Source organism: Pocillopora verrucosa, chromosome 13 (genome assembly GCF_036669915.1).
Source record: "Pocillopora verrucosa isolate sample1 chromosome 13, ASM3666991v2, whole genome shotgun sequence".
Classification (NCBI taxonomy): Eukaryota; Metazoa; Cnidaria; class Anthozoa; order Scleractinia; family Pocilloporidae; genus Pocillopora; species Pocillopora verrucosa.
Genome location: NC_089324.1, coordinates 13,650,706 through 13,664,510, shown reverse-complemented (window position 1 = coordinate 13,664,510; position 13,805 = coordinate 13,650,706). Strand labels below are relative to the sequence as shown.

At 38.3% G+C, this 13,805-nt stretch overlaps 1 protein-coding gene and 1 long non-coding RNA gene across 2 annotated transcripts; one reads left to right on the top strand and one right to left on the bottom strand.

Annotated features, from left to right (window-relative positions):
* The first annotated feature begins 45 nt into the window (after positions 1-45).
* LOC136277756 (uncharacterized) lies at positions 46-3,984 on the top strand. Its single transcript, XR_010716032.1, has 2 exons — positions 46-207; positions 3,611-3,984. It is a non-coding gene; the product is annotated as an uncharacterized lncRNA (long non-coding RNA).
* Positions 3,985-6,007: 2,023 nt separating this feature from the next.
* On the bottom strand, positions 6,008-11,805 carry LOC131796243 (tetratricopeptide repeat protein 28-like). The gene is made up of 2 exons (XM_059113835.2): positions 7,520-11,805; positions 6,008-7,036 (listed from the first exon to the last, which is right to left on the bottom strand). Exons 1-2 carry the CDS (start codon positions 11,803-11,805, stop codon positions 6,979-6,981), a joined length of 4,344 nt encoding a protein of 1,447 aa, XP_058969818.2. The 3' UTR covers positions 6,008-6,978.
* Positions 11,806-13,805: the final 2,000 nt, after the last annotated feature.

Below are 13,805 nucleotides of genomic sequence, written 5' to 3'. Positions count from 1 at the left end.
AGCGACTAAGACCCAGTCTTTCGTAAGTCCTTTGTATACAAAGTTCTGGTTTTCTTACGCAGCAATTTCATTGTAACCTCTACCAGTTCGAATTTTCAAAACGGCTTAATTCAGGATAATCTTCTGTACGATGTCATCTGGTAAACACTTTTCGCTAAACACTTTTTCAGGCACATTCCCTTTCTAACAGAATTGTTCCAGAATGAGGTAAGAAAGTAAGTTTCTGTGTATAGCTCTGAATATTAAAAGTCATGTGTTTCAATCTACGTACGCTTTGTACTTTCTTGCTTAATTTTTTCAGTAGATAACCTAATGTCGTGGATGAATAGTAAGATAGCCTATTACAAATGACTGGAGTGACAACATACGACTTCTGAAATTGATTTCACTTGATTTAATTAATTAACTACCTTCAAGGTGATTCCTCGGAAAAGAAGTTATTGGACAATTTTTTGTAAACTTTCCTTAAATGTTCCTTACCAATGTCTGTTTCGAAAAATACAATAAGAGAGATAGGTCATCTCGCTTGTTTAGGAGATATATGCGCCAAAGTTACCCCATTTATGCCTGTACTGGTACTAATCATGCGCGTCATTTAAGCGGTTCGCTGTACATTTTGCTGCAGCTGGAAAAAAACTTGGTAGGTAGTAAGTCTCGAGTGTATCGAACAATTTGATATATAATTGGTGGGAATATTACGCAAATTTAAACGATATCGACCCAAAATGTTCCTCGAGTCATTCCTTTCAACCAAAATTATGGGAAATAAAACATGGTCACTGTGCTCATTTAATAGGTAAAGACCATTGCACCTCTTTACCTGGTCCATTGATTGATAAACAATACCATGTTCTCAGAATGCGCATGTGCTTATTGGCTTGATTATGTGATATTATGCACAGTACATGATGTGCAGTGCTTTACTGAGGAATCACCTTAACACTTTAACTCCTAAGATCTCATTAGTAATTCTCCTTACTGTCTGCTATATAGTTTTTGTGATGAAAGTTTGGAGAATTTGGTATTGGATCAACTAGTATTTCCCAAATTGATATTTTTCTTTATTCTCATCACTTGTCTGCTTGATATTGTATTGATACTGTAAGGAGAAATTCTGTCTTGGTCACTCATGGGAGTTAAAGGGTAAAACTAGTCCAATTTGGCTGGGACAGCCTATGCACGATATATATGCAACCTTGAGAACTCAAGGTCTCACATGGCTAAACAATTATGAGGTTTGAAATGATTTGAATTGAGGCCAGTCATCTGTATATGTGTTGCTCTGTGTCAGAGAAGGCAAGATTTCTATGTAACACATAGATCATTATACACACAGTTATAAGAACATAGAAACATTGGTATTAACAGTGCACTGATTTTAGGACTACATCTTTAAAGTATGGGGTTATAGGGAAATCTTTCCTTTAAGTGTTTGACTGTTCATCTAAAGGATTCTTTAACTCTTCTTGACCTGAGACATTTCCTTTGTCTTATGTACTTCAAATTTGATGATGATGATGATCAGGGAGTTCATCGTACATTGTCACTTATCTAACTTTTAGGACTTTGGCTTTGTCATAGAATAATTGGGGGTTATATTTCTCCTCAAAGTGCTTGAGTGTTTATGTGAAGGATTCTTTAACTTGTCTGAAGCTAAAATATTTCCTTTGTCATATGCTTTTGAAATACAATGAGAGTTGATTGAGTCAAAGAGCAGATTCTTTCAACCATTACACTCCCAAGATCTCAATAATAATTCTCCTTACTTTCTACCCTAAAATTCCTATGATGTTAGTTTTAAGAATTTGTTATTGGATCAACCAATAATCCCTTAATTGATACTATTCTTTATTCTCATCACTTGTCTCCTTGATTTTGTTTTGATATTATTATAATGATAAATTTTCACTCTTGAGAGTTAAAAGGTTAAATATGTTGGGGTCTTCATAACACATTGTCACTTTCTTATAAAAACTCAGGTAGAATTTTTTGTTATATCCATTCTTTGGTCTTGGTAATTTTTCATAGAAAACATCTCTTTTGTGATAATAACAGTGAGGATGATGATAATGATTCTTCCATCTTTTTTGTTGTTGTTTTGTTTTTTTACCTAAAAAGACTGCTGAGGTGTACATGGAGATCTTACTTTGTGATAATGATGATGATGATGGTGTTGATTCTCTTTGTTGTCATCACTTGTCTCATTGATATTGTTACGACATTATAATTAGAAATTCTGTCGTGATTGCCATGAGAGTTAAAGGGTGAAATGTATAGGGGTCTTCATTACACTTAGAGACTTATTTCTTTTCTCTTAAAGACTCGGAGAGGTTTTGTGTTTCATCCATTTTTTGGTCTTGGTGATTTGTCATAGAGAAAATCCCTTGTTGTTAATGAAAAGCAACACAAGTATGCACTGCAGACCTATGTTGGAGTGCTCACAGTGTCCCTTAACAACCACAAATAAGCCCTGACATAGATTTTTTGTTTCCCAATGCATTGCAGGCCTATTGTGTAATATTTTTAATAACGACAAGAATAATGTAATAATAGCAATAATAATAATAATTCTCTAAGTGCAAACCAAAAGTGCTTACTACAATTTTGATTTAAGTTCTTGCTTTATGTTTTCAGGCTTAGATTGCTTTTTATGAGAAAAAAAAACACTCTCACTGATGTGCAGCCATGAACAGAATATGTGATATAGTTTAGAAATCCTCAGTTGCATTCACTGCGATTATTGTTATGTCTCCATATTTTTATTTCTTCAGAAAGAAAAAAATTGATGGCTTATTTGTTTGACAGGTCAGATGTTCTTCATTCAGTGTTGTTTCCCAATGCATTGCAGGCCTACTAGCAAAATAAATAAATAAAAATTCCAGATGCAATGTCAAATAGGCAAATTACTTTGGTAGACTATTTTTGATGATAATATAACTATGATAATAATATTTTTATGTTGTTGTCATGTATGTTGTAACAATTGTCTTCAACTTACCACTTGTGTAGCAATAAAATTTCTGTAAATCTACAGAAATTACTTTTTCAACGACCAAATTGGGTTCTTTTCCAGTCAGGCTGAAGATGTTCTGTACAGTATTTGTGGAATGGGTCTGAAGGCTGTGGTTGATGATGCACTAATTACTGACTAAGAGGATAACAAATTTTCTTCTCTCTCTTATGGCTGGTGTCCTTTATAGGCATGATAATATTTGTTTGAATAAATTTGTTGGGGAAACATGTAGGGGGAAATAATTCAATTTTTTTTATCTCTGATGGAAATTTAAGCAGTTTGGAAATCTTAATAAGTGTTACCAGTAGGTTATTTTGTAAACTTCACTAAGGTTTCTTTCCTTTGCACATAAACAACTTAGCATTGTCGGAGTTAGTGTTTGTTCTACCTTTTAATTAGATGGTCAGGGGGATGGAATTCGTTCCTGTTTACATTTCCCCTTCACAATCTACAACTTCCTTGGACATATGCTTCCTCAGAAAATCTCATCCATCCATTCTTGCTAGTTAGTATACATCAAGAGCAAAGTGCTTAAATATAGGACCACTTTGCATCAAAATGATACATATTGACTTACTCGTTTTTGTTTTCTCACAGACAGTCAGAAGAGAGACTTAAGGTGAGATGTCTCATGAATCCAGTAAAGTTGATATGAGCCAGGTGTGAGACAAGCATATTGGCTGAAAAGGAACAATTCCAGAACAGAGCAGAAAACATGTGTGGAAAAGTATGATGTAGTTTGTGGACTCAAAGATGGCTTTGTATCCAGTAACAAAGAGCAAACAACCTACCATGACACATGAACCTTGTAACAGCCTTTGTCAAGAGAGAGTCTCTGTGGCTCAGTGTGTGATTGTGGGGTTGATTCAGAAAGTCTGAGATTTGATTTCCCATCAGGATTGTTATGTCCCCTACTTGTGATGTGACAAAAAACATCTTTCTTGATCATATTAAACCAAACTTGCTTTGTATTCATTTTATGCCCTTGCAAGCAACTGAAACAAGATTTCAACCTATTGGTGATATAAATAATCCTCTATTTTGCTTAGATCTTTAAATTTTCACCTGCTCCTAGAGTTCACACTCCTAAGATATAGAACTCATTCAAAACTTAACTTACTCAATTATGGCTATTGAGGGAAAAGGCACAGTATTAGCATCAGCCAAGCAATCTATTTTCTGATATGTTAGTTAACCCTTCAACTCCCAAGATCTAATTGCTAATTCTCCCCTCAAGCTGCTACACATTTCTTTGTAAGTTAGTTATGAGAATTTGACGTTAGATCAAGACAACAACTTCTACCTGACTATTCTTATTACCTTTTTGCCAAGTAACATATGGATATTATAGGGAGAAGTCACATGTTAGTTACTTCAGGGAGTTAAGGTTACTTCCCACCTTCAGAGACAATGGGTTACTTTTCGCAGGAAATCTTGATCCACCATCATTGATGCCAGGAGGTCCCTTTGTCCTATTGGTGTGCAGTTTCAGGAAGTGAGATAATCTCCTGGCATGGCACAAGTTGTTTGTGAACCTTTAGGAGCTAAAATCTCATGTTTGATATAGGGAGGAATACAACAACTTTGAGCAAATTTATAGGATGTATAGATTTGATCGATTTTCATCAAATTTCCCCAAAGCATCCTAGGAATAATGACAAAGGAAAGTGTGTTGAGAAATTTTGATATTTGAAATATTTGTCTTGTGGAGTCCATTTACACAACACGTCTCAAATATTTTTAGCTAGTCTAACTTTAGATCCTGATATCAACTCAACCAATCAGAATATCGAAAAAAGCCAGACTCTTGTTGATTGATGCCTTGTGAATGAGACTGCAGCCGTTTTGCTCATGCAGCAGCATCCAATGCCCGATAAATTCAATAGAAGAACCTTTGATTGCTTTATGCCTTACTGGCTTCTGACACTTCCTCAAAGAAAAGTTGCTTAAGTTATATTTTTATAGTAATCTGCATTTATTGAGCTTTTCTCTGATATATGGTGTCCTATGATTTTGGTTAAACTAGCACGAGTACAAAATTTTTTCCCAAAAGACACCAGCGAAGCTGGGAAGTAACCTAAACTCTTTAACTCCCAGATCAAATTTCTAATTCTCCTTAATGTCAACCATACAATTCCTATAATGTTAGTTCAGACAATTTAGTATTGGATCAACTAATTATTACCAAATTGATATTTTTCTTTAATCTCCTCACTTATCTGGTTGATATTGTGTTGATATTATAAGGAGAAATTCTGTCTTGGTCACTCGTGGGAGGTAAATGGTTAAAGGATTTAGAATTATCTTGACCTTGTAGTTGTTCATTTCCTGGGATGTCAGCTAAAAGGATGATGGAATCTACCTCCGCTAAGCTGATGAACTTAATTCTCATTACTTGTTTATTCAACAATGCACTTATGTTTTCAGGGGAAGTTGCATGTTCATCACTTTTGGTAGCTGAATGGTTCAGTGTGGAAAATGAATTGTGAAAGTTGGCTGGTATGAAGTGACATAAGGAGGAGCATAAGGGATAGGAGAACCTAAGGAAAACCTAGAGGAGGGAGGGTGGAGGAACTATGGCTTGTCTCTCTCTCTCTCTCTCCCCCCCCCCCCCACTTCACCATCATTTCACTTTCAAATGGCACACAGTCCTTAGCACAAATCAAATCTCTCTCCATAGACTCTTGCCCTTCAGCCCCCATACTACATCAAAATTCAATATGGTCATTCCAAAACAGGGGTAGTTTGGTGATGAAGTTTCTGAGCTGTTGAATACAGTTGGCTGTGAGTCAATGTAAAAATGATAACGAGAGGCAAAACACGAGGAAAGATTAATGAAGGCCAAAACACCAAAAGAGGTACTGAAAAAAAAAATCAATGTGACAGGATTGTGAACTTGTGGATAAACTCTGCCGAAAACAATTGTTTAGTGTATTTTGTCAGACCAAGTCTAAGGTTGCAAAATAAATCTGGGAATTAACTCCAACAATCCAATCCAATTCTCAGTTGTATTTATTTACACTTATTTTAGTAAAATAATAAATTTCACTTAATTAACAAAACTGAAAAATCAGAGAAAAATAAGAAATGCAAAAGTACTTCAAATAAGAGAAAAATGTGTAGTGATCACAGGAACAAAAACTTTCAAGTTGGCCAAAGAATAAGTAGGCCTCCTAAGAATCAATAAGTTTTTAGTGCCCACTGACGATTAGGAACAAAAGTCTGCCATCAGTAACAAAATCTCATCACTAATTATACTTTTCCTAACAGATCCTTTTGATGAAACATTTTCAAACATCATATCAACAACTTCTTTAGCATTTACCTTTTCCTGAAAGTTCTAAATTAAAGATTAAAATATGACAATACTGACCTCCCCACCCAACCCCCAAGGTAAAGGAAAAAATACACAGAAAACTGCCACTTGTGCATCATCATACTCAACAAAGCCATGCATTCCTGGTTTGTGATTTTGTTTTCCTACAGTATTCCAACTATCTTTTTGATAATATCAGTTTTCTTTCTGCTCTGAATTCTGGGAGATTGTTTTATTGATATCTTAGGAATTGTTTTTACTCCTCAGTTTGACTTTGGCAGTAATATTTTGTGCAATGCTTGTTCTCCTTTTTTCCTGTTTTTTTACCTAACAACTCACAAAACAAGTTAGAGTTTAGTTTTGGTGTTTTCTGATTGCGATCCAAAGAAAACTTTACCAAAGTTCTCATATTAGTAAACGTTTAGTTAATTTCATGCTTTCAATTTTTTCATGCTGATTCATTTTAGTCCCCTTAATAGGTCTGAGGGCTGAAATGCAGCTTTCAGTGTCACTAGCTTTCGATTCAGCCTTATTTGCAAGAGCATTTAAAAATAACCATTTATCTACAATAAAATGAAAAATGTCTGTTCAAACTAATACCAGTGTCCATTCAAAAACAATGTGCAGGAAAGATAATCTTTGTGCAGGATCAGTTGTTACTCTGTTTCTTCTCTGCTTCATTGTTGTCCTCCTTGTGTTCCTCTTTCCTGAAACAAACATAATACAATTTCAACTCTAAAGCATTATATGGATCAGAATTTCTAAAAGATTCAAAGTAGCCAGACATACAGCTCAAATAGCTATCAACTTCAAAGTCATTAGGTAGCTTATCTCTCAAGTTGCTTTCATTGCATTTACTTTGGCCTGTCTATCATCCTCTTGGGCTTCTGTTTGAAGAATAATTTCTGAAGATTTCGCACACTAAAGCAACTTTGATTCAAGGCCAATTTTGAAAATGATTCATCAAAATCTTCTGGTTCTGTGGGGGAGGGGGGGGGAAGGGGGGGGGGGGTCTAAAGAATATTATGGAGCCTTACAAGGGATCAGGTGAATTTTACTGGGAGACAACCAAAATCCTCAAGCAGCACCCAATCCCCCCCCCCCCCCCGGCTGCTGAATAGTCCCTAAGATAGCTAATGTTGGGTAACGTAAGGTAGCTCATGGAAATTTCTTATCAGAACTAGACCTACCCGATGTATGTAAAATCCAACGTCACGTTGTCTCCCATCAGCACAAATGGAGCCCATTGATTAGGTTTGGGAAAGCCGTTGCTTCTCAACCATTTTACAGCCTTGTGAAGAGATTCACTGGCACTTTCTCCACGAACAAGGTGCTTGTAGAAATGATTCATGAGCTGCTCCGTTGCTTCGTCTTCTATGGCCCACGATGCTACCAACACTGAACGTGCACCGGATGCTAAGAATGCACGAGCGATTCCAAGAACTCCTTCGGCTTTGACCAATCCACGCGCACTGTGACAACAGCTCAATACAACCAGTTTTGCTCGCACTTGAGTTCCGGAAATGTCGGACATTGTCAAGAGGTAGTCTTCTTCTTGTGGAAAACTGTTGGTGGTACATTTAGGACATTTGGGCGACAGGGCAATCTCTCCTCTTTCGGCATTTCCATGTGCGGCAACATGTATGAGACTCACTGAAGGTATCGCTTGAAGCACTGCCTGCTTAGTTGCAGACTCTCCTAACAAAGGCTGAACTCCCAACAGTCGACCAACCATCTCTGCTTCCTTTCTAGCACAGGACAATGGTACAAAGTTAGCGACATGTCCATTGTAATACACCTGGCCAACCGTAGGATCACCCACTACAAGTGCACCAGTTTCACTGTGATAATCCGCTGGACAATCTTGAATGAGCCGGAGGGTCGTTAGGGAAGGGATGATACGGATTCTGTAAGTCTCTGATAGATACTTTCCGGCTGCTCCATCACGCAAGGCAGCAAATGGGACTCGATACGAGAAACGATACGGCACAATGATGATTTCAGGCTCTGTAAGTAAATCTACCACAGGAGCGATGATCCATTTGTAACACAAATGATGAATTCTTTCGGTTTCTTTGCTTTCGTCACCGCGCAAAGTTGCTCGGCTCTCTTCAAAAAGAGATGTCGTTACGTCGCCATCCAAAGATCGATCTTCGCAATTCGCTGTGAATAAAACGCCAAAGCTGGCGGCGCTCTTTTTGAAAATTCCCTCCACGTTGCAAACTTTCTCAGGAATGAGAGTGCTGTCTTTCACTTGGTCGGTGACTCGAAAGGAAATGTCTCCATTTGCTTTCAAAACCCAGAGACAAACTTGCCGCTCAGTATACGAAATGTACAAAAAGACACAGTTACTCTCTTTTTTCACGATGTTTTCAATCCCGAACCATAATTTTGGATCAGCCGAGATGTGGCTTTCAACGGAGAACTTCTCTGCCATGCATTCTACGAGGACTCTCGCTCGTCCCAGCTCCTCGACATAAAGAGCGTCTTGAAATTTGCCAGTATTGCAAAGCAAGGTAGTGAGCAAGTGATAAGGAAAACTACCGTGCGCTTCTAACAGGGATATTTCAAACTCTTTGTTTCCTTTAAGAAAACTTCTCAATTGTTCATATTTTCCAATACATTGAAGGAGATGTTCCTTTGCCTCCACAACCTTTAATTGCAATACCTTTAACTGTATGATGCTGAGAAGGCTGTTAAACTCAGTCAGTCTGTTTCCAATTCTACTGCTTATGGAGCGCGCCTTCTCTAAGTAATCTTCTGCCTCGTCGCATTCACCAAGCGATCTACATATATCTCCGAGGCTGAGGTAACTTTGTCCTTCCAGAGCTTTATGGCCACATTCCTTGCTGATGGTGAGCGCCTTCTGATAATGTTCTTTTGCTTTCTGATTGTCATTGATAAAAGCGAACACTGTTGCCAAACCCATGGAAGCGTATCCTTCATTTATTCTTTGTCCAATTGCTGTACTGATGCTGAGTGCTTTGTCGAAATATTCTTTAGCTTGACGATATTTCCTAAGCCTGCAGTAAACGTCTCCAAGGGCTAAGTATCCTGAACATTCCTTTCCTCTGTCTCCTATTTCTTTTGCGATGGCAAGTGATTTTTCGTAATATTCTTTGGCCTTCTGATATTCGCCAAGGGATTTAAACACAGCTCCGAGGTTCCCGTATGTTGCTCCTTCTCCACTTCTGTCGCCGATTTCTATCCCGATGGCAAGTGATTTTTCGTAATATTCTTTGGCCTTCTGATATTCGCCAAGAGATTGAAACACGGCTCCGAGGTTCCCGTATGTTGCTCCTTCTCCACTTCTGTCGCCGATTTCTATCCCGATGGCAAGTGATTTTTCGTAATATTCTTTGGCCTTCTGATATTCGCCAAGGGATTGAAACACAGCTCCGAGTCTCTTGTATGTTACTCCTTCTCCACTTCTGTCGCCGATTTCTATCGCGATGGCAATTGCTTTCTCGTAATATTCTTTGGCCTTCTGATATTCGCCAAGGGATCGAAACACAACTCCGAGGTTCCCGTATGTTCTTCCTTCTCCTTTTCTGTCACCGATTTCTATCGCGATGGCAATTGCTTTCTCGTAATATTCTTTGGCCTTCTGATATTCGCCAAGGGATTGAAACACAACTCCGAGGTTCCCGTATCTTGTTCCTTCTCCATTTCTGTCGCCGATTTCTATCGCGATGGCGATTGCTTTCTCGTAATATTCTTTGGCCTTCTGATATTCGCCAAGGGATTGAAACACAACTCCGAAGTTCCCGTATGTTGTTCCTTCTCCATTTCTGTCGCCGATTTCTATCGCGATGGCGATTGCTTTCTCATAATATTCTTTGGCCTTCTGATATTCGCCAAGGGATTGAAACACAGCTCCGAGGTTCCCGTATCTTGTTCCTTCTCCATTTCTGTCGCCGATTTCTATCGCGATGGCAAGTGATTTCTCGTAATATTCTTTGGCCTTCTGATATTCGCCAAGAGATTGAAACACAGCTCCGAGGTTCCCGTATGTTGTTCCTTCTCCTTTTCTGTCGCCGATTTCTATCGCGATGGCAATTGCTTTCTCGTAATATTCTTTGGCCTTCTGATATTCGCCAAGGGATCGAAACACAACTCCGAGGTTCCCGTATGTTGTTCCTTCTCCCTTTCTGTCGCCGATTTCTATCACGATGGCAATTGCTTTCTCGTTATATTCTTTGGCCTTTTGATATTCGCCAAGGGATTCAAACACAGCTCCGAGGTTCCCGTATGCTGTTCCTTCTCCATATCTGTCGCCGATTTCTATCGCGATGGCAATTGCTTTCTCGTGATATTCTTTGGCCTTCTGATATTCCCCAAGGGATTTAAACACAGCTCCGAGGTTCCCGTATATTGTTCCTTCTCCATTTCTGTCGCCGATTTCTATCGCGATGGCAAGTGTTTTCTCGTAATATTCTTTGGCCTTCTGATATTCGCCAAGGGATTGAAACACAGCTCCGAGGTTCCCGTATGTTGTTCCTTCTCCATTTCTATCGCCGATTTCTATCGCGATGGCAAGTGATTTCTCGTAATATTCTTTGGCCTTCTGATATTCGCCAAGAGAATAAAACACAGCTCCGAGGTTCCCGTATGTTGTTCCTTCTCCTTTTCTGTCGCCGATTTCTATCGCGATGGCAATTGCTTTCTCGTAATATTCTTTGGCCTTCTGATATTCCCCAAGGGATTGAAACACAGCTCCGAGTCTCCCGTATGTTGCTCTTTCTCCACTTCTGTCGCCGATTTCTATCGCGATGGCAAGTGATTTCTCGTAATATTCTTTGGCCTTCTGATATTCGCCAAAGGATCGAAACACAACTCCGAGGTTCCTGTATCTTGTTCCTTCTCCTTTTCTGTCGCCGATTTCTATCGCGATGGCAATTGCTTTCTCGTAATATTCTTTGGCCTTCTGATATTCGCCAAGAGATTGAAACACAGCTCCGAGGTTCCCGTATGTTGTTCCTTCTCCTTTTCTGTCGCCGATTTCTATCGCGATGGCAATTGCTTTCTCACAATATTCTTTTGCCTTTAGATACTCGCTGAGGAGTAAACAAAGAGGTCCAAGTCTCGCGTAAACCCTTGCCTCTTCTCTACGGTGGCCAATCGCTTTCATGATGGTAAGAGCGCTTTTACAAAGTTGCTTTGCCTCTGCAAACAAACATTTTGCCTTGTATTTGTCTTCCAGTTGTATGGTTAGTTCTCCAGCGAGGAAAAACTTTTCAATAAGTTTTGTGGCGTATCGTGCTGCATTTGTGTAACCAGACGTGGCGTAGTACGCATTGAATAATACATCAGAGATATCATGATCAAGGTCAATACCAGAGTCAAGCTTGTGAAGTAGAAATAAACATTCATTACATAACTCGGTCGCTTGAAGGCCACGATCAGTGTTAAGGAGAAATATGGCGACATCCAAACCAATCTGGACTGACTTTAGGATATCTGCTGTGTTATTCATTACGTCATGTCCTGAATGTTAAAAGAATTTCTCCAAACGTGAGAAAAGAATGAACAAAAACTAAGACTTTCTATAGATGCATGAGCGCCTCTTCTCTTTCTTGTTTAATTCAAGACAAGCTCTATTAATTTTTTTAACCAATTGATCGTCGGTTAATCCATTGATCGTGCTATGCTGGCGTTCAACTCACTGATTATTTACTTTTTACATGCCACACAATTAATTAGAACTGAATCTGGTCGCAGTTTTCTGTTTGAGAGTGACTTCCACTTGCATTCATTAGAGGGTGAATCAAAATTAGCACCCTTAGCCGTTAAAATTTAAATTCAACTTAAAACATTGTTAAATTGGTGTTTGTGTAACAAATTAAACGACATTAAATATGTTGAATCTACATCAACACTATCATTTTTGGAACTTCTACTGGGAAGACATTGTGAATAGAACGGGACCATTTTAGTGGGAGTGTGTTCTACACGACGCGTCTCGGGCGTGTATTCATGTCATTCACACTGACCTCTGCAACTCGCTGTATCTGCCTGATAGGTGAAAGAAATTTCCTGAATAATGCTTTTTGCTTAGGAAGAAGATTTCCTCGGACTTCTAACTTCAACAGATGGCATTTATGTTATTGATACGTTTTGGTTGTGAAGAACAATTTTGACTTTTCCCTCCTGATTTCTATCAGGAGGGAAGATGAAAGGGCAAGATGTCCTTTCTTTCTTAGTAGACGGTAAGTGGCTGAATTTTTTTTGTAGGACTATGAAGGAGCTAGGTTCTTCTTTCCCATCCCTTGTGCTCACCCGTTTTTTCGCCCTCATGCACCCCCCCTATCACTCGCTCCAGCCGAGTGAGCGGCTTAAATCGGAAAGATTTTTACCGAATTAGATTTTCAATTCAGAATTGAAAATTACTTGAAAGAATACAGTACATATAAACCTTCAACAACAGAAAAATTAAACGAGATAGATGTTTCCTTTTTTGTCCTTTTTTTAAAAATATTTTGCCTACCTGAATGTATCCTCAATTTTTTTAAAATCGTTCTCTTCATACTTTATGGCAAGAGATTATAAAATTTTGGTCATGGTAGTTTTACCAATGTTGATATTTTTTAACCGCGCAGCCAGGATGGTCAACATGCGAGAAGGTTTTCTTGCTTTACTTTGGTAATCTATTTTGATAACTCTTACAGTCACGAAAAACTTTCAATTGTCTTTGATATTTCTGTATTTCATTGTAGTATCATACCAAAGCTATCAAATTGACTTTCAAAATCCAGGGACTTAATTTGCCTCTAATCTCTTGCTCTTCACTAAATTCCACTGTACTTAAATCTGATTATGAATCGAGACAGATCAAAACATCTTTCATTGATCTAGGGACGTTATTCTACGCCACACAGATCTTGTGTCGTCTGGTAGCAGAAATATTTGATGGAAATAAATTCAATAAAAAAAGTTACATTCCACTGTAAAACGAAGTGTGAAACCACTCAATGTCTCCAGAATGTTCAGATAAATATATATGTGTTGGTATTTCTAACCTTGTGTCCCGTACAGATAAAGCCGGCGTGTCAGTATCAGAAACTCGCTTTTGAGATGCGTGAAATCATACATATAAATGCCGTTGATCTCAATGAGCTTGTTAGACATGGGATTTTTCGCTTTCCCTAGTATATTTAGAGACTTAAACAATTAAATTGCTTTGTTAAATATCTTTTGTTAACTCTATCAGTCTGACTTGCAGAACGTTCGGTAGTTTCTCTGGTTAGTTCTCTTGGTACAGCACTTTTACAACTTAATTGACAAATAAATAAATCGAGAACCGTCAAATCGTCTCTAAAAGAACCTGGGAACTTAATGTCTTGATACTGAATTCCACCTCTAACAAATGTCTCGTTTCCATTACAGGAGATAATGCTATTGCGTGACGCAGATATTGTTCATGCATCGCGTTTCAGACTAAATTTCATGGACATGAATTGAATCTAAGACATTTCA

Bases quoted from the DNA above. Each gene is read 5' to 3' on its own strand.
- LOC131796243 (XM_059113835.2), bottom strand. From the start codon at position 11,805: ATGAATAACACAGCAGATATCCTAAAGTCAGTCCAGATTGGTTTGGAT. The intron at 7,037-7,519 runs GTAGGTCTAGTT...TGTTTGTTTCAG, and splicing joins TTGGATTTTACATACATCGG to GAAAGAGGAACACAAGGAGG.